Here is an 18,847-nt window from a genome sequence, read left to right as displayed (position 1 = left end):
AAGGAATTTAACTCTTTGTAGGAAGATTCTAGTATGGGTATTTTTGATTTGGTACATTGTAAATATTCTGTTTGTTCATTTTATTTACAGTCTCTTATAAAGTTAGTTAGGATAGATAAGATTTAGTCTAGTACACGTCAGGGATTTTCTTTCTATATAGATACTAGTCTTGTACAACAATCAAGACACAAAAATTGAAAATAATTATTTTTCCAGCTCGTTTCTTCCCAAACATTTTCAGATCCAAACTCATTTTCTTTAAATATTTTCTGGTCAATACCCAAAAAATTATTTCTGCCATTTCAAGTCATTTTTCTATTAAGTTTTGAGCCACTTTGTTTTAACCATAGATTCGACTAATTTGGAACATGAAAATATTTTGGGTTTTTAGCAATAGATTCGGCCAATAGGTGGAGATGGTGGAATACTTGGGTTTGGCATTTTCCCATTTCTTCCCTTTACAAATTTGAGCTTATTTTGCATTGCATTGTTTTGAGAGTGATTCGTGAGTGAGAGAGACTGAAAAGTGATTAAAAAAAATTAAGAAATCAGTTGCCTAAAAAATTCGTTGGTTTCTCTAGAAGAGACGAAAAGAATAGACAAAAGAAAAATAATGAGAAAAAAAGGTTAGGAGTTTGTTTTTCGGACAATTTCACTCGCTTTAAAAATGCGAGAAACACTTGCCTTGCCATGTCAGTTTTTTTGTGTCTAAATGACACAGTAAAGGCTCGTTTAAAGTGTTTAAATGAAACAAACTTAAGATCGAGTTTTTAACTGAAAAGCGTGAATAATTTTAAGAGGCTGTCGATATATTTGGCCTATTTCTTATTAACTATTTTATATGATATTAATTATGCGATTGTCAATTTTATTACTTTATCCTGAATAATTTATCGTGTCATTACTTTTCAACCCTCTAACAAGTATACATTATGATACTATTTTTAATGGTGGGATAACCTATCCCAAAGTTAATAAACAAACAAGAATAAGACTGGTACTAAATTGATTATTTTTGTTTATCTTAATTTAATAATGGTTACATGAATATCACTTTAATAAATGGCATTTATAGTGAGAAATTGACGTGGAAGTCTCTTATTGGTTGAGACAACAAGTCCCTACGTACCTCCCCCAATTGAAATCCTTCAAAATCCCAAATAAAACTGTTAATAATTCATTTAACCCAAAATCTAAAACCCTATTTTGACTTTAAAAAGGTAGAGCCAAAAAGTCAAAATTAAAACATTTCAAATATCTATCTTATTGAAAAGCCTCTCCTGATCTGCGTAATTGGAGATCAGTAGAAGGATAAAGAGACAAGATCAGTTCTTTCTTCTTGTGAGGTAAAAAAGAATAAATATGGAAGTTTTAATTGTTTTCTTTTGTTAATCAGAATTTGATTTTATATAATTGGATTTTCATGTATTTCAGAAGAAAATTCATGTATTTAAGGTTATTGGGTTTATGTTGAAATTTTTGATTTTTTAAATTTTCAATTTTTTTTTTCATTTTTGTTGAAAGGATTGATGTAGATTTTGAATTTTGATAATTGGGTTTTCATGTATTTCTGGGGAAAATTCTTGTATTTAAGCTAATAGGGTAATATATTTTTGCTGAAAAATTTTGATTTTGAATTTTTTAAAACTGGGTTTTCTTTTCTTTCTTTTTTTCTGAGCAAATTTATGCAGTTTAGAGGATTGGGATTTTTTTTTTATTTGAGATGATTGATATAGAATTTGATTTTTTAAAATATATAGTATCATGTATTTCAGAGGAAAGTTCATGCTTTTAAGCTAATTGGGTTTTCAGTGAAAAAATTGACATTTGAAATTTTCAATTGAATGGGGTTTCCTTGTTTTTTTTTTTTTCAAAGCATTTTAGTGTATTGGGTTTTTGTTGAGAATTTGGGTTTTTGTTGATATTTTCAGTTAATTGAGTTTCCATATTCAGAGGTAAATTTTATCCTTTCCCAGAATTGTTTTTTTTTTATAGAAATGTTCAGAGTTTTTTTTACTGGTCAAATCTTGATAACATTACACTTCTCTAAAATTTGGTGAGAAATATTGGTAAAGATTGCACCTTTTTCTCTTACAATTAATAGTTATTGTCTTATAAAGATGTAAATATTGATTATTGTTACTAATACTTATTTTATTCTTGGTTTGTTGTAGCTTATTACCTTGGGGCAAAAAAAGGACTGTGCTTCTGTGAGGATGAAGAGTAGCGAGCGACTAGCAAATCTTGCTTTAGCAGGTTTGGTTTCATTGTTCGATTTGGTTCAATCTTGTTTCTTTTTGTTTGCTGAATTACAACGCACATTGACTTTGATTTGTGCTTGTCAAAACATGAAAGTAAAGTAATCCATGTTCAAGATATGAGACGAGCCACAGTGTCTGTAGAATTCGTTTTGATGACTGTTTGGAACTCGTGATTCTTAAGTTTCTCCGTAACTATGAACAGTGGATTTATGAGTGTTTGGATGTGCATTGTTTAGATTTCCGGAGAAAATAGACACTACAATTGTGTATGTATGATCTTATTATATGTTTTCATCCATTTATTATTAATAGATGGTATTAGTTATTACTACTGTTTTTTTCCTCACTTCATGTGTTGTAAAACAGATTAGTTCTGCTTGTCAAACATAAGACCTAATACCCTACTCTAAAACTGCCATAAAATTTTGTTGCTCATTATAAGGGATCAAAACTCTTGAAATTCTCACTCGCTTCACATTACTGTAACTCTTAAGCTTGCTGACTTCAACGTGCTGTTTGATCAAATGGTGCGGCATTGGGCCCACAGGCATCATTTTTGTAGACTTTACTAGGTTTAGTGGTATTTGGCCCTCACTAACCCTAACTAGTTTGGGACTGAGGCGTAGTTGATTGATTTCTTGATTGATATGCTGGTGTTTAGCCCCCTTCCTGCTGCTAAATTCGTGTTGCTTGAATTACCTTGAGAACTCTTGGTTTTTGGTTGTGAATTTCAGGTTTGAGTTTGGCACCACTGGTCGTGAATGTGGACCCAAATTTAAGTGTCGTATTAACAGCTTGCCTCACTGTTTTTGTGGGTTGCTACCGTTCTGTTAAGCCAACTCCACCTTCGGTATATTTTCAGGACTCCAAGTTGCATCCTCCCTTTCATTTGTTCATCTGTTTTGATGTTTCCTAAACTTGTTTATTCTACTTTGTAGGAGACAATGTCTAACGAACATGCAATGAGATTCCCCTTGGTTGGAAGCGCAATGCTCTTGTCGTTGTTCTTGCTCTTTAAGTTCCTCTCAAAAGACCTGGTTAATGCTGTATTGACGTGCTACTTTTTTGTGCTTGGCATTGCTGCTCTTTCGTATGTTCTTCCCGTATGGGTTCATTCTACTATGCTTTATATATTCTTTTTCAATTTTCTAAGTACTAGTTTCATTATGTATTCTTATATCTTCCCTTTCTTTGGGGCTTTGCAGTGCAACACTGTTACCTGCTATCAAACGATTCTTGCCAAAAAAGTGGAATGAAGATCTCATAATATGGCGCTTCCCAATCCCATATTTCAACTGTATGGACCACCTTTTTTTGTCTTGTTTTATGCTAGTTGGTGACTGACTCTTTTTTCTCCAAAAGATTCTGAATTGTGTTTTGCTCACTGTGGCTTTTCTTTTTCCCCCCCATCCATTTAAAAATATCATTTAAAGGCATTCCCACATCCCATGTGGTACACCTTCATGTCTGTTTTGAAAATGCCACTTGTTGACTGAACTTCTTTTTCCTTTCTCAAGTATGGTACTCTTTTTTCACCCCTTCCAAAGTGGAGTAGCTCATAAAATGGTACTTACTGTATTTCTTTTATGTGGACATGTTCTTGGCTATTCTAAACAACAATAGTTGGACTCTTTTTTTAAAAATAAATCTCGGGCGTTGAAAATTTTGTTCTTTTGTGGTATTCTCTTATTTTTTCTCAGTAGAGTCCGCAGAGTATGTATTGTTTGGCTGTTTTAGATGGTGATTGCCGTACCTTTTCTGAAACTTTTCCTTAAGAACTCTTTACCTTTATCTCCTGATATGGTTTTGATGAGCATGTATGGATCCTTAAGTCATGTACTTATGTGTTTGAACAGATCGACTAGTTTATTGGGGTTTTCTTATCCTACATACTTGAGATATTTCTAAATTTCCAAGAAGAAATCCAGTTTTCCAATCTACTCCATTTTCAACTTGAAGCATGGGCGCATTCGATCTTCAAACTTTTAAGGGATCTAGGATTGTATTCTTGAAAATGATCGAGCATTTTATAGTTGTTTCTTTTTGGATAAAGATTTTCCTCAATCCATTGAGTGGAACTTGTTGGTTTTCTGCCTTCTTCTTTCTTGATATGGTGTTTTATTTGTTTTTTTCTCAGCTTTGGAGGTCGAGTTCACAAGGTCCCAGATTGTTGCTGCAATCCCTGGAACTATCTTCTGTGTATGGTATGCTAAACAGAAGCATTGGCTAGCTAACAATGTATTGGGACTTGCATTTTGTATTCAGGTTTGTCTGCACAAATAGCAAACTTTCTCTATCTGTTGCTTTGAAATCACGAAACAACCTTCTCACAGCTTCGTTTTCCTTCTGATGGTTGGACACTGAATTGAATGCTTATTTCTGTTAACTTGCAGGGGATTGAAATGCTTTCTCTTGGGTCATTTAAGACCGGCGCCATACTATTGGTAAGTAGAAAGAGGTTTTATTTTTATGTGTAATTTATGATTAATTACGTAGTTCAGAGATGTCGTTAAGTTTGTTTTTATTGGGCCAAACCTGCATGACCAAATAGTTGAAGTGGGACCCTTTAACGAGCCATCTCTTATGGCATGCATTACATAGACACATCCTTTTTGCAAATGTGTAACCTTTAGCGGTCAAGCAGATAGTAGAGTTCCCTGGGGTTTATATGACATTGGTTTTGCAGTTTCTTTATGCTTTACCTTACCATCTTTGTGCTGAATGCGTTCTATGTTCTTAAACTGCAGGCTGGACTTTTTGTGTACGACATCTTCTGGGTCTTTTTTACCCCAGTGATGGTTAGCGTTGCTAAATCTTTTGATGCTCCTATCAAGGTGTGTATAGTGGATTTTTTTAATTTAGCTTTTCTTCCAATTTGTCATTGCAGGATTTTCGTTCTTACAGTATGGTAATGAATGTTTTTTTTCTTTTGCAGCTTTTGTTCCCAACAGCAGATTTGAAACGTCCCTTTTCAATGCTTGGTCTTGGAGATATTGTAATTCCCGGTATGACACCCGTTTAAGTTGTTTTTTCATGACCTGGCTATATAAGTGATTTCATGAATTTGCTTTGGATTTTACCCGCCTCTGAACTTCTCTGTTTCTTACCTTCCGTTATTAGTTTTTGGCATGAACTAGTAATTATCCTCTCATTATGCAATTTGTTTCTTTGATTAAATAAGTAGAGTTAGCAATATTTTGATCACTTCTTCTGTACTTCAGGCATTTTTGTGGCATTGGCACTCCGCTTTGACGTCTCCAGGGGGAAAGAGCCTCAATACTTCAAAAGTGCATTTTTGGGATACGCAGTTGGTGTGGTTTCAACAATTATTGTTATGAACTGGTTTCAAGCGGCACAGGTTGGTGTCTCAGATAAGTTTTTTTTATGTTTTATTCATGAAGCAGGACTATTGTGCCCTTATTTTTCAAGCTTCTAGTTATCTAACTTAGCACTTCGTTTACTCCTTTATTTTCCAGCCTGCATTGTTATATATTGTTCCAGCTGTAATAGGATTTTTGGCTGTGCATTGCGTTTGGAATGGGGATGTGAAGCCGGTAAGCTTTTCTTTTGATAATCAATATTTCCTCACTCCATTTTCTTCTATCTTTACTGTTTATGGGCCTTGAATATTTGTTTACTGTTTACTCCAAATTGTCTCATATGGGATTATGGATACTATAGAATTCAATTCTTGGTGTTTCGGCCAAAAAAATAATCGGGTCATTTTGTGCCAAGCATTTTTTGTCTACCAATTTCTCTCAGTAACATCGTTTAGGAGTAGATAAGAGAAACATTTTTCATTGTTTGTTTTGTAACTAGGGAAAAAGAGGAAAAATGGGACAGTAAAGATGAAAATGCAAAAACAATCAAGGAAAATCTTCCTCCTCAGTTTGGTTTGAGTGGAAAGTAGTAGGGATTATCTTAATCGGTGCACTTTTCTCATTTTTCTTTTCTTTTGATAGCCGTAGTATCAGGACCAACTTGTGTATCTCGGCTATCCCGTCGGGTACTTGCTACATCCAGTGGCGGAGCCAGAATTTTCATCAAGGGGTGTCAAAATATAAATAATTAGATACATCGAAAAGTTAAGGGAGTCAACATATAGTAAATATACATAAAATAAAAAATTTATCTAGCAATATAGTATAATTTTCCGGCGAAGGGGTGTCACTTGACACCCCTTGGTTCAATGTGGCTCCGCCACCGGCTACATCCCATTAGTACTTGTACTAGGTAGCTCTGTCCACCAAGAATTAGGCAGATGAGAAAAAACTGCCTAGCATTTTTTGCTTCTATTGGGATTTGAATGTTGGTCTTCCATGATTTTTATCCCACTTCATTCGCTAGGTTAGACCGTAGTCTCCTCTTATTTATGTGTCTTTAATTAAGGGAAGAATAATCTCTAATGTTGTTTTATCTTCTACAAGTTTGTCACCCCCCGAAATGGATTGCGACGTGGCCGGCATCCAGTGCCTTCCAACTTGGATCGAGTGAACCATTATGATGTATTACATACCCAACTCGTACCCATATAACTCAATTCATTTAATTAATTATATATTAAATGAACAAGACGAGATAGTTATCCTTTTGATTTAAAGTGCGGCAAAACATAATTAAAGTCATGAAATATAATAGTCATTCGAATGTCAGAAGAGTACCCATAATCCAAAATAATACAAGTTTCATCTATGGAGCCTCTATGACCCTATGAATAAGTAAATGAAATTACACTATACAAAAACAAACTCGAGAGGAGAACTTAAAACTACCCTAGCTTCTCTAAAACTTTCCTTAGTTTTTTCATAGAGTTAAACATGATTTTGGTTATGAGAGCAACTATAGATGGGGTCTCGTCTAAATCTCCAATAACTATTACACCTCAATCTCATGCAAGTTGAGGCTGGCTATATGAATTGTTACTGGTTACGTCTCTTCAATTGATCTTGTCTTAGTCCAATATTATAATTCTCCAAGCATTATATATATCTTATTCAAGGTTGAATTTGTATTCTTGATTTTCGGTTGAACAGTTGTTGGAGTTCGACGAGTCAAAATCACAGAGCACTGAAGAAGTCTCCGCGGAAGAGAGCAAGAAAGTAGAATGAGGCTAAAAAGACAGACAGAGTAGGATTATGACCTTCCAACTGCAGAAATTGTTGGTTAAGGAAGAACTTTTTGTTGTACTAGAATCTTGTTAGTGACAATTGATTAGACTGGCTTCATATGTTATTACTCAAACCAATATTTCCATTGTCAATTATAAACATTTTCCCCCCTATTCCATGATATTTAATGTGGTTAATCTTTACAAAGAATAGCTAGTGATTACAGAGTTGTGGCCTTTGAACAACTTTGGCCTGTGGTGTTTTTAACCATAAGTTGCTTTATCTTGAAGATATTATCTTTAGCTATAATTTCGTGATTGTTTCTCTTGTGAGACAGAAAGTTCTGAATTCTTCGTTCTTTATAACAAAGAATTAGCATAAATTCTATTTATAACTTTTCTTTAACGTATTTATTCTTCTTGTTTATACTGAAGAGCTATCCTCAGACACAGCACGAATGAATAAAATATAGGAATATATGCCCCTGTTGTTACATCTACAGATGCACAAATAATAGAACCTGATTCCAAAGTTATAAGAAAATTTTAAATAAAAATGATATTATAAATCCAAGAGTAATGGACGTACTAATTAATGAAAAATTCTTTTTAACTTTAAAAAACATTCTTTAATTTGTGAATTTTGATAACGAGCGACATATCATTTTTACCTATAGAAGCTGAGTCTTGACGTAACTGGTAAAATTGCTGCCATGTGACTAGGAAGTCACGAGTTCAAGCCGTGGAAACAGCCTCTTGCATAAATGCATGCTAAGATTGCGTACAATAGACCCTTGTAGTCCGGCCCTTCCCCGGACCCCGCGTATAGCGGGTATTTAGTGCACCGGGCTGCCCTAGGGAGATTAACTTTTTTCCTTGATATATAAAAAAGAACATGAATTCTTACTCCGTATAGTCCATATATGTTACTATATATCAAGATTTTAGCACACTCCTTAATTAAGACATCTTCTAACAACATTAATCATAATAGTAGTTAATTAACCAAGTAGATCTAAAATAAAAACAAAATGACTACTTGTTTCTGATAAGACGTAAGATAATTTGAAAAGAATTCAGTTAGCCAAAATTGTACAATTAATATGTGGGACAGAATATTTTACATGGATTATCCCCCCCTCCCTTAAACTTAGATTGTGTATCTTTGCCAACATATATATATACACACACAATCCAGCATTATGAAAGTTCCATAAATGAAGTACAAAGCTCCAACTAGTGTGAGCTTGGAACTTTTCCTTATCTCTCTGTGATCAACTTTTCTTTTTTATTTTACTCCCATATTTTCACATATATCAAGAATTAAAAAAGATGTCTTTATTAGGCATTTTGTTGTTGTTGTTGGAGTTGTCAACAATTTCAGCCATGGCCAAAACAAGGCAATTTAAATGGAGAGTGGAGTACATGCATTGGTCTCCAGACGGTGTAGAGGGTGTGGTAATGGCTATTAATGGAAAGTTTCCTGGTCCAACTATTAGGGCAAGAACTGGTGATACTATTTCTGTTGAGCTTACTAACAAGCTTCTTACTGAAGGAGTTGTAATTCACTGGCATGGAATTCCACAGGTTAGAATCCACCTCTACCCTCAAAAAACATAAAACACACACAATGAATTTTTAATGCTAGTATATTGGCATCTTCATAATACGAGACAGAGCTAGAATTTCAATTTTATGTCGGTTCTGAATTTTAAAACAAAGGCTTCAAATGCTAATGAATGGATTCTAAATTTAATTTTTGTATATATTCAATAAATTTCTTAACACAAAAATACACGTTTTGCTAATAATTCTTTTAACACAAAATACATTGTTTGAACAAAAACTACTTGGTTCGGCCTATCGAACCCATAGCTCGGCTTTTGCCTCTGCCACAGTGTATAGGTGATATATATTAATTAGGTGTTCTTTTAGGACTTTTTGAGTTTTATTAGAGATTTATATGCATGCAAATAGAAAATATAGAGAACTTAAAACGCATTTTTGTTTTTATTTTGATTATATATAAAAATAATATTGAATTGAGACGGACTTTATGAAGTGACGTGAGCAAAATTTATATAACCTACCTTAACTTGCTTGGAAATAAGGTTTGATTATTGTTTATATTGTTGTTATAGTATATCGACATCTCATTCTGAGTGGAAGCTAGCTTTCTATTTGTTATATATCGTCCTTTTAATCATCGTACCAAACAAAGAAATGAATTAATTAAAGCGGAATGAATAACGAGAATTAATTATATTACATAATTTAGCTAAATTAAGATTAAGGTACGATTGATTGACTGATGTTGGTATTGTTAGGAACAAAAAAAGACCACTTCTATATATGCTTGATCAAAATTCAATTAACCCTTGAATAACTAAAATTACAATAACCTTTTTTTAACATATAAGGGGTCCCCCTTATTTTTTTTGGTAAGTGGGGAAACTCGCAGCCGCGACACTTGGTGTGCATTGGCTAAACCTCCTCATGTGTAATAATATGCAAACCACACAGGGAATGTAAACCGCACTAGTCAAGCCCTGGGCGACGGATTCGATCGCAGGTCATCCATATGGATGACTACCCTCGAAACCAACCGATCAACCCCGAAGGGTTGCAAGGGGTCCCTTTTAACTAACATTTGCGTAATCTTTTTTAATATGTATTAATTTCTTACCTTTTTTTTTTCATTTGTGGTTTTCATAAATTTCTTACTACAGCGTGGAACACCATGGGCGGATGGAACTGCATCAATCTCCCAATGTCCCATTAACCCTGGAGAGACATTTGTTTACACGTTTATAGTTGACAAGGTAATTTCTCTCCCACACAAGACCAAAAAAAAAAATGGAATTATCTTCTATGAGTTTTTTACGTTTTTTGAACCCCCCTTAAAAAAATATTTAAAATTTTCTATATTTTAATTATAAAGTATTCGTCGAGACTATTTTTTATCTCTCTTGAACATCTTTCTTAATTAACACGCCCACTAAAAAAATATACTTCTTGTTTTTAACATTAAATATTTTTGAACAATAACAATTTAACAAAACGTAACATGGAGCAAAGGTAGAATTATTTTATAATAGTTAGATTTTTTAGGACCCACAAGGACCATACATCCAAAAAGCAAGTGTCACCACTATATACAATATTATTCACTTTTACGTGAACAAGATATTTATATAGCCAATTTTAAAATTCAAAAATTAAATGAAATTAAAAGAAATTGGATTTATTATATTTGTGTGATACTTAAATAATAGCCGGGGACGTATTCCTACCATGGATATTAAGGGAGGCAAAATATTATTTAACTTATTTTTTACTTTACGAAATGAACTTATAAAGAAGTGAAGATTAATATAATCGGCCTTAACTTGTTTGGAATTAAGACGTTAATGTTGTATTAAAAAAAACAGGCAGGGACATATTTCTACCATGGACATTATGGGATGCAAAGATCAGCAGGATTATATGGTTCACTCATAGTGGAAGTTGCAAAAGATGAAAAAGAACCATTTCACTATGATGGAGAATTCAATTTATTACTTAGTGATTGGTGGCACAAAAGTTCCCAAGATCAACAAATTGACCTCTCTTCTAAGCCTTTTCGTTGGATTGGTGAACCACAGGTCACATATTACTTCCTTATTTTTTTTTATAATTGTGATATCCGCGTCGGTTTGTATACACTTCGATTAATTTTACGGGTTGCTTGTTATCAGCATACGTATCGGATAACTTTATTTACCAACAGATTGAAAGAAATCATGCACTTAGCTAGTCTTTGGCCATATATTCCCAAATTTGTTTCGAAAAATCTGGTTTGGGTGAAGTTTGGTTTGAAGATGAAAACGTGGTTGGACATCAGTTTTCAAAATATATTTCACTTTTATTTTTTGAAAAAACATGAAACATGACTTATACCCACAAGTTCTAAAAACTATCACAAATACCCAATATTATCTTCATCAATAACATTCATTATCATTATCACAAATCATAGTCCTGAACATAAATAAATTTAGTACAAAATTATTATTTTTATAATGAACTACAGAATACACTATCAGATGACCGAGAAGACGAAGTAGCAGTGTTACAAAATAATAAATAGTGGGCTCTTTTATAAAATACAAAAGTTGAGCTAATTTTTAAAAAAACTTAATAGTAATATTTTGGGCTTGGGATTTGGGTTTTGGGAATTTGCCAAAATATGGATAAAATTTATGAACAAACATGTATTTGCCAAAAAATATTTGGCAAAAATTTGACAAAATCTATGGCCAAACGGGTCCTTAGTGGGCATTTGGACATAAGAATTATGAAATTCCGGAAAAAGTGACTTTTTTTAAAGTGAAAATGATATTTGAAAATTAGAGTTGTGTTTGTATATGAAAACAATTTGGAGTTGTTTTAGAATTTTGTAAGTGATTTGAAGTGAAAATTTTGAAAAATAACTCTTTGGAGTTTTTCAAATTTTCGAAATATTACGAAATTCAAATTCAAGTGAAATTTGAAATTTTTATGTTCAAATACTGATTCCGTAAAAAAAAAAATGAAAAAAAATGACGGCCAAACAGGCCCTAAATATCCCTTTGTTGTGAAACCAGAGTTTGTTGATGAATGGAAGAGGTCAATTCAATTGTTCTCTAGCGGCGCAATTTAGCAAATCATCAGTTCCTCAGTGCAAGTTAAGAGGAGATGAGCAGTACGCACCCCAGATTATTCACGTGCATCCAAACAAGACTTATAGGCTTAGAGTGGCTAGCAGCACTGCATTGTCTTCACTCAACTTGGCCATTGGGGTAAGGAACAAAATAGCCTTATTTATTTTTTTCTCACTTCAAAAGTAATTATTCCTTTCAACTTTTTACAAAGTTATTATTCTTTTGCTACTCTAAAGTAGTTTCATGAATCAATTCTTGACTTTCTTTTCATAATCATGATAATGTTTGAATCAGTTTGTGTATTTTAATTTTTGTTATTAAAAGTTTTGACGTTAAAATCAGATAGCGTCACAGATAAAGATATTAAAATTAAATAGGATTTAGAGTTGATGGTTACTCCTCTATTTCCAAGGTAAAAAGGTTGAATTTGTTTTACGATTGACAAAATTGATTCATAAATTGAATAAGTTTATGACGATTATGATGTGTGGGTCTACACTTCAATTTTTTTTTCTTTTTCCATTAGGAACTTTTGAAGTTGAGATTTAGATAGAGTAAGACCGTAGGAGAGAGAGTTTTGAAAATTGAGGCTACATTTCCAAGGTAAAAGATTGAATTCATTGTAGATTATAAAAATTGACTCATTCTTATTTGTTAAAATTGGATAAATTACAATTTAATGTTGAATTTTTAATTTTTTGTTAAAGAGAAATGACTTTTAAACCTTTTTAAAAAGTTAAAATAATTTGGACCACTTCTTGATTTGGTGCTTACGCAAGAACTGTACTAATCTTCTTTATATCGTCTCAATTTTTTAAAGATATGGGACAGCATTTGAAAAGAGAATTTGTTAACATCAGTGGTGCAAAGTTGAAAACAACATAGCTTTAAGAAAGTTTAGTTCATAAATGGGAGACCTTTGTGCCCACCAAATAAAGTTGGAGAAAGTAATTCTCAAAGTGGCTAAAACTGAAAATTACACTACTACTCTATTTAAGGAGTCAATATTTTTCTATTATGATTCTTTTTATCGTTAAGATAGTATTTTAAACTATAAAATTATGATTTATAATCTCATTATATATCTTTATATTTATCTGCGCTTGAGATTAATTTACACCAGACCTTATTAACTTATAATAGGCTAAGTGATAAAAATGAAGTGAGAACGTACAATAATTAACCATAGTTAAGTAATAAAAGTACGTTGCAAATACATAAAATTTGTTTATTGATTCGACGTAAACAACAAATATGAGCACATTGGTCGTCTGTTACTATTTTGCCATGAAAATCCATCTGTATCTAAGGACAAATATAAAATGTAAGGTACATGATCATTCGAAACCAGTAATTTTATGGCTCACACAACATAGTCTTGCTAAATTAAATAAGTATAAATAATTAATTTCAAAACTAGTAAATCAAATGAGTTGAGATGGAACCTGAACTCAAACCCATAAAATAAATTCTAAATTCGACCCAAAAAAATGAAGTTGACTATCTTTTACAAAAGCTCTTAAGAAATAATTCTGATACTTGTTTTGATTTTACATATATAGGGTCACAAAATGGTGGTGGTTGAAGCAGATGGAAACTACATTCAACCATTTTCTGTAGAAAATATGGATATTTATTCAGGTGAAAGCTACTCAATTCTCTTCAATACTGATCAAAATCTTTCAAACAACTACTGGATTTCAGTAAATTATTATTATTGAGTTTAAGTTCTATGTAGTGACGGAATAAAAAATATATAATTATATAACTATGTCCAGAGGCGGATCCATGATTTAAACTTAATGGGTTCAAGTTATAAAGTTTTTAGAATAGAACTCATTATATTTTTAAAGTTATGAGTTCATATATATTATTTTTCTAATTTTAATGAATTTTTATACATAAACTTTTACTCCGCGTCAAAAGTTATGAGTTCAATTGAACCGATAACTAGTACTACACTATATCCGTCACCGACTACGTCACGTAAAAGCCAGTTGCATGTCATTTTTATGATTAATACTATTTACCAAACTTAAAAATAGTAAGTTATACAACTATAACATGTTAAATCTACTGATCGATAGTGTAAGAATTCTTTATGGTATAGTATATAACCATTTCTTATGGAAAATATGGACATTTATTCAGGTGAAAGCTATTCAATTCTCTTCACAACTGATCAAAACCCTTCAAACAATTACTGGATTTCAGTCAATGTAAGAGCAAGAGAACCTAAAACATCTCAAGGCCTCACTATATTGAATTACATTCCAAATTTTGGTTCAAAAATTCCAATTTCACCACCACCATTGCCACCTCTTTGGAATGATTATAACTACAGCAAAGTCTTCTATAAGAAAATCTTTGGCTTGATTGGATCACCTAAGCCTCCAACTCAATACAATCGTCGTTTTTTGCTCCTCAATACTCAAAACAGGTACTCCCTCCATTCATATTTTGTTTGACAATATTTAACTGAAAATAGAATTTAAAAAGAATATAATATAAAGTATTTTTGACGCATAAATTATATAGGCATATAGTATTGAAAAAAAAGTATCTTTACTATCCACTATCCAGTGGGACATGCTCGTTAAAAAATTAGAAAGATGAAACAAATTTCTTGAATTAAAGTTTTATGTATCAATGAGGTAAAAATAATTTATGCAATCAAGTTAAAAAATAGTTATAGGTAACCTTTTATAATTAATGTCTGATAAATTGAAAAAAATAGTAAGATACATATGGTAACATGTTAAATAAATATATACTAATAATGTAAGAATTCTTTTCACTGTCAGTATATATATAACTTAAATCTATAAAAAAAAAATATAGTAAATTATTACTCTATTTTATATTACCATATCAAGCTTGCTATGAAGATTTAATGTGATGATATGAAAAGTTTATATACGTGTTGTCCGTATATAAAACATAAATTATTTCTTAGGCAAAACATGTGAAAATATTTTTGTTGATAAATGATGATGAGACATGAATTTAGGACCTCTTTCGTTCTGTTACTATGTAGATTAGTTATGTGATTACATCATCTAATTACAAGAGTAAATTATTAAAAATATGAGATTATATTTATTAATTATATCTGTTTATAACAGGATTGAAGGATACACCAGATGGGCTATCAACAACATTTCCTTAGTCTTTCCAACTACACCCTATTTAGGATCCATAAAATATGGCATAAATAATGCATTTGACACAAAATCTCCACCAGATACTTTTTCCAAAGACTATGATATCATGAAACCACCACCAAACCCTAATTCCACATATGGAAATGGTGTTTACATGTTGAAATTCAATACCACCATTGACATAATCCTTCAAAATGCCAATGCCTTAGCCGAAAACGTCAGTGAAATTCACCCTTGGCATTTGCATGGACATAATTTTTGGGTTTTAGGGTATGGAGACGGAGATTTTACAACAGAAGATGCTGAGACGACATTCAATTTGAATAATCCTCCGTTGAAGAACACAATTGTTGTTTTTCCCTATGGATGGACTGCACTAAGATTTGTGGCAAATAATCCAGGGGTTTGGGCTTTTCATTGTCATATTGAACCTCATTTGCATATAGGCATGGGAGTTGTCTTTGCTGAAGATGTTCATCTTGTCAAGAATATACCTAATGAAGCTCTCACTTGTGGTTTGACAGGGAAAATGTTCGCGAAAGACAAGCATAAATAGTTGTAATTAATTTAAATGTTATTTGTTTTCAAATGAATAAGAAGAGCTTTATAAAAGGTGGTTATTGTAACATTATCCTGGAATAGAAGTTTAGAAGATAATTGTGAAATATGCAACAATTTAGTTCGTTATGAATTATATATACTCATGGGTATAAAGACTTTTTAAACGATCAATGTAGTGTAACATGTGATAGTAGGTTTTAATTTCTTAGTTATCTATATTTTTCCAGCTCATCAATTAAAGTATATCATACTTGCAATTTTCTAATTAGTGATCTGTGTGTAAATATTTTTAATCTTCGAGCAAATGTAACTTTTTTGTAATAACTTTTGAGTTTTAGGGTACGGAGATGGAAGGTATACAGTAGAACATGCTGAATAGTTCAAGTCAAGAATCCACCATTGAGGAACACGATTGTGATTTTTCATGGGATATAAAAATCCCCCTTAAACTATAATTGAGTTTTTAGTTACACATTCAAATTTTGTGGGAAATCTGTATTACCTCTCAACATTTTTGAAATGATTAGAAAGATTGATATTGGATTTTATAGTGTGAAACGTAGATAATTTCGCTTTTGCACTTCGAATGCTGTTATTCATTTTGAAAAACAAACAATATCAATCTGTAATCTTGAAAAATACTTACTCGTAATTAGTATTAATAATAAATTAATTAATAACAAATTTTAATTAAAGTAAGAATATATATTATTTAGTAAGTAAATATTTTTTTTTTGGTAAATAGTGGTTTCTATTCATTCCAAAAGTATCTTTACAAAGCAAGTAGATGCTGACCATCCACAATTCTAATTACATCAATTCCTGTAGTCTAAGTATGTAGATACTCCGACTAAGATCCTAAAAAGATCAGCACATACTACATTGTAGCCTAAGGATAACAATTCAGCTGATTAAGTGCTCCTTGCCATTTCTGTATTGATCTTCCTCTAGTGTGTATATGTATTGCGATTTCTCTGCATATGCTATCAACTGTCACTATTGCCTTGGTTATAATGCATTCAAAGAATAAGTGGTCAAACAATTCATCAACTTGCTTACAGAAGACACATTGCTGAGGAACTTGAATACCAATCTTCAGAAGCCTGTCAACTGTAGCCAATCTTCTCTATAGTGCTAACCACAATATGAATTTGAATCTGGGATGTAGATTTGGTTGCAAAATAATACCTTTTCAAGGCACCCGTTGTAACTGAGGGAATTGCAGACGATAAAGCTTTTTGATGCTAAAGACTTCTCCCTGTTGTAATTGGCATAGTCTGCTATTGAGATCTCCCTGAATACCTTGAAGTTCTCCAATGAATCTTCTTGTCTTCAGAATTTTCCTAACTATCCAAGCTACATTCTCAGGTATTGGAATATTTTCCAATATGTGGTGCTTTATATAGAAGGTATGAATCCACCTGATCCATAAGCAATCTTTCTTCTTTGCCACCGCCCACAGATGTTTTGCCACAACTACCTTATTCCAGTAGATCATGTTCATCACATTTAGCCTCCCCTGCAGCTTGTGGTAAACATACTTTCTCCCATGCAACCAGTGCCTTTTTAGAGACAATAGATGTTCATGTCCATAAGAATTACCTACATATAGCCTCAACTATCTTCATCACTTTTTAGGTAATAGAAAAACTTGTGCCTAGTAAGATTGAATTCCAAATAGAACTGACTATATTAACTGTAGTCGACTGCATATGAGAGTAATTTGGCAGTCCAACAGTTAATCCTCCGTGTGATCTTCTCTACTAATGGCCAACACTGAATGACTGATAGCTTTTTAGATGCCAAGGGAACACCAAAATATCTGAAGGGTAGAGTGCCTTCAGAGTAGCCCAGTTCTTGTAGGATATCCTGTTTCAGATTGTTTGAAATAATAGCCAAGTAAATAGAGCTCTTGTCTGCATTTTCTTGAAGGCCAGAGGCATTAGAGAACTTTAGAAAGGTATGCTGCAATAATCTAATAGAGCTTATTTCAGCCTTACAAAACATAAGAAGGTCATATGCAAATCAAATATGTACCACTCCTAGCTTTTTGCTCTAGGATGAAATTTAAGGTCTTTGTTCTTTGCAAACTGTGCAAACTCCCTCTATAGATACTCCATTGCCAGGACAAATAGATAGAGAGACATAGGGTCTCCTTGCCTGATTCCCCTCCTTCCTTTGAAAGGTGTTGTCAATCCACCATTCATGGTAAGAGAGTAAGCCGGTGTTGTAATGCATTCCATTATCCAACTGATAAATTTATGAGGAAAACCAAGCTCTATCAGCATTCTCTCCAAAAAAAACCAATCCAGAGTATCATATGCTTTCCTCAGATCCACCTTCAGTACACATCTTGGGGAAATTCCTTTCCTGTTATAGCCTTTGAACAGTTCTATGTGTGAATAGGATGTTGTGAGTGATGCTTCTACCTTCAATGAATGCAGATTGTGATTCACCAATGAGTCCACCAATGACCTTTTTAGTTCTAGCAGTAAGAACGTTGGTGATTATCTTATACAAAGTTGTGCAACATGCAATGGGCCTATAATCTTTGACATGGCTTGGGTTTTGCACTTTAGGAATTAAAGTCACAGCAGTACCATTGATTCCTCTGTGCATTTCTCCAGTTGTGAAGAATTGTCTAGTGGCATCACAAATATCATTGCCAACCTCCCAGTGCTTAGTAAAAAATTCATTGGGAAATCCGTCCACCCCTGGAGCCTTATCATGGGGCATATCCTTAATAGCATTCAAATTTTCCTCATTTGAAACTTCTTTTATCAATTCATTCTTTTGTCCCACGCAGTGCTAAGGTACAACAACAACAACAACAACAACAACCCAGTATAATCCTACTAGTGGGGTGTGGGGAGGGTAGTGTGTACGCAGACCTTACCCTTACTCTGAGGTAGAGAGGCTGTTTCCAATAGACCCTCGGCATCCTTCCCTCCAAGAACTACACACCTTGCTCTTGGGATGACTCGAACTCACAACCTCTTGGTTGGAAGTGGAGTGTGCTTACCATCACAGTAACCCACCTTGTCAAGGTAAATACTTTATATTGTCCATAAA

At 32.9% G+C, this 18,847-nt stretch overlaps 2 protein-coding genes across 2 annotated transcripts; both read left to right on the top strand.

Annotated features, from left to right (window-relative positions):
* Positions 1–1,190: 1,190 nt before the first annotated feature.
* Positions 1,191–7,540, top strand: LOC107807256 (signal peptide peptidase). The gene is made up of 12 exons (XM_016631608.2): positions 1,191–1,346; positions 2,175–2,256; positions 2,996–3,111; positions 3,200–3,351; positions 3,467–3,558; positions 4,399–4,526; positions 4,655–4,705; positions 5,009–5,095; positions 5,197–5,266; positions 5,483–5,619; positions 5,738–5,815; positions 7,295–7,540. Exons 2-12 carry the CDS (start codon positions 2,217–2,219, stop codon positions 7,367–7,369), a joined length of 1,026 nt encoding a protein of 341 aa, XP_016487094.1. The 5' UTR covers positions 1,191–1,346; positions 2,175–2,216; the 3' UTR covers positions 7,370–7,540.
* Positions 7,541–8,543: 1,003 nt separating this feature from the next.
* Positions 8,544–15,946, top strand: LOC107807245 (L-ascorbate oxidase-like). The gene is made up of 7 exons (XM_016631596.2): positions 8,544–8,955; positions 10,098–10,190; positions 10,800–11,012; positions 11,994–12,188; positions 13,613–13,691; positions 14,202–14,490; positions 15,176–15,946. Exons 1-7 carry the CDS (start codon positions 8,701–8,703, stop codon positions 15,768–15,770), a joined length of 1,719 nt encoding a protein of 572 aa, XP_016487082.1. The 5' UTR covers positions 8,544–8,700; the 3' UTR covers positions 15,771–15,946.
* Positions 15,947–18,847: the final 2,901 nt, after the last annotated feature.

This window comes from Nicotiana tabacum, chromosome 19 (assembly GCF_000715075.1).
Source record: "Nicotiana tabacum cultivar K326 chromosome 19, ASM71507v2, whole genome shotgun sequence".
NCBI classification, from domain to species: domain Eukaryota; kingdom Viridiplantae; phylum Streptophyta; class Magnoliopsida; order Solanales; family Solanaceae; genus Nicotiana; species Nicotiana tabacum.
The sequence above is the reverse complement of the archived record's forward strand: the minus strand, read 5'-3'. Positions and strand labels throughout refer to the sequence as shown.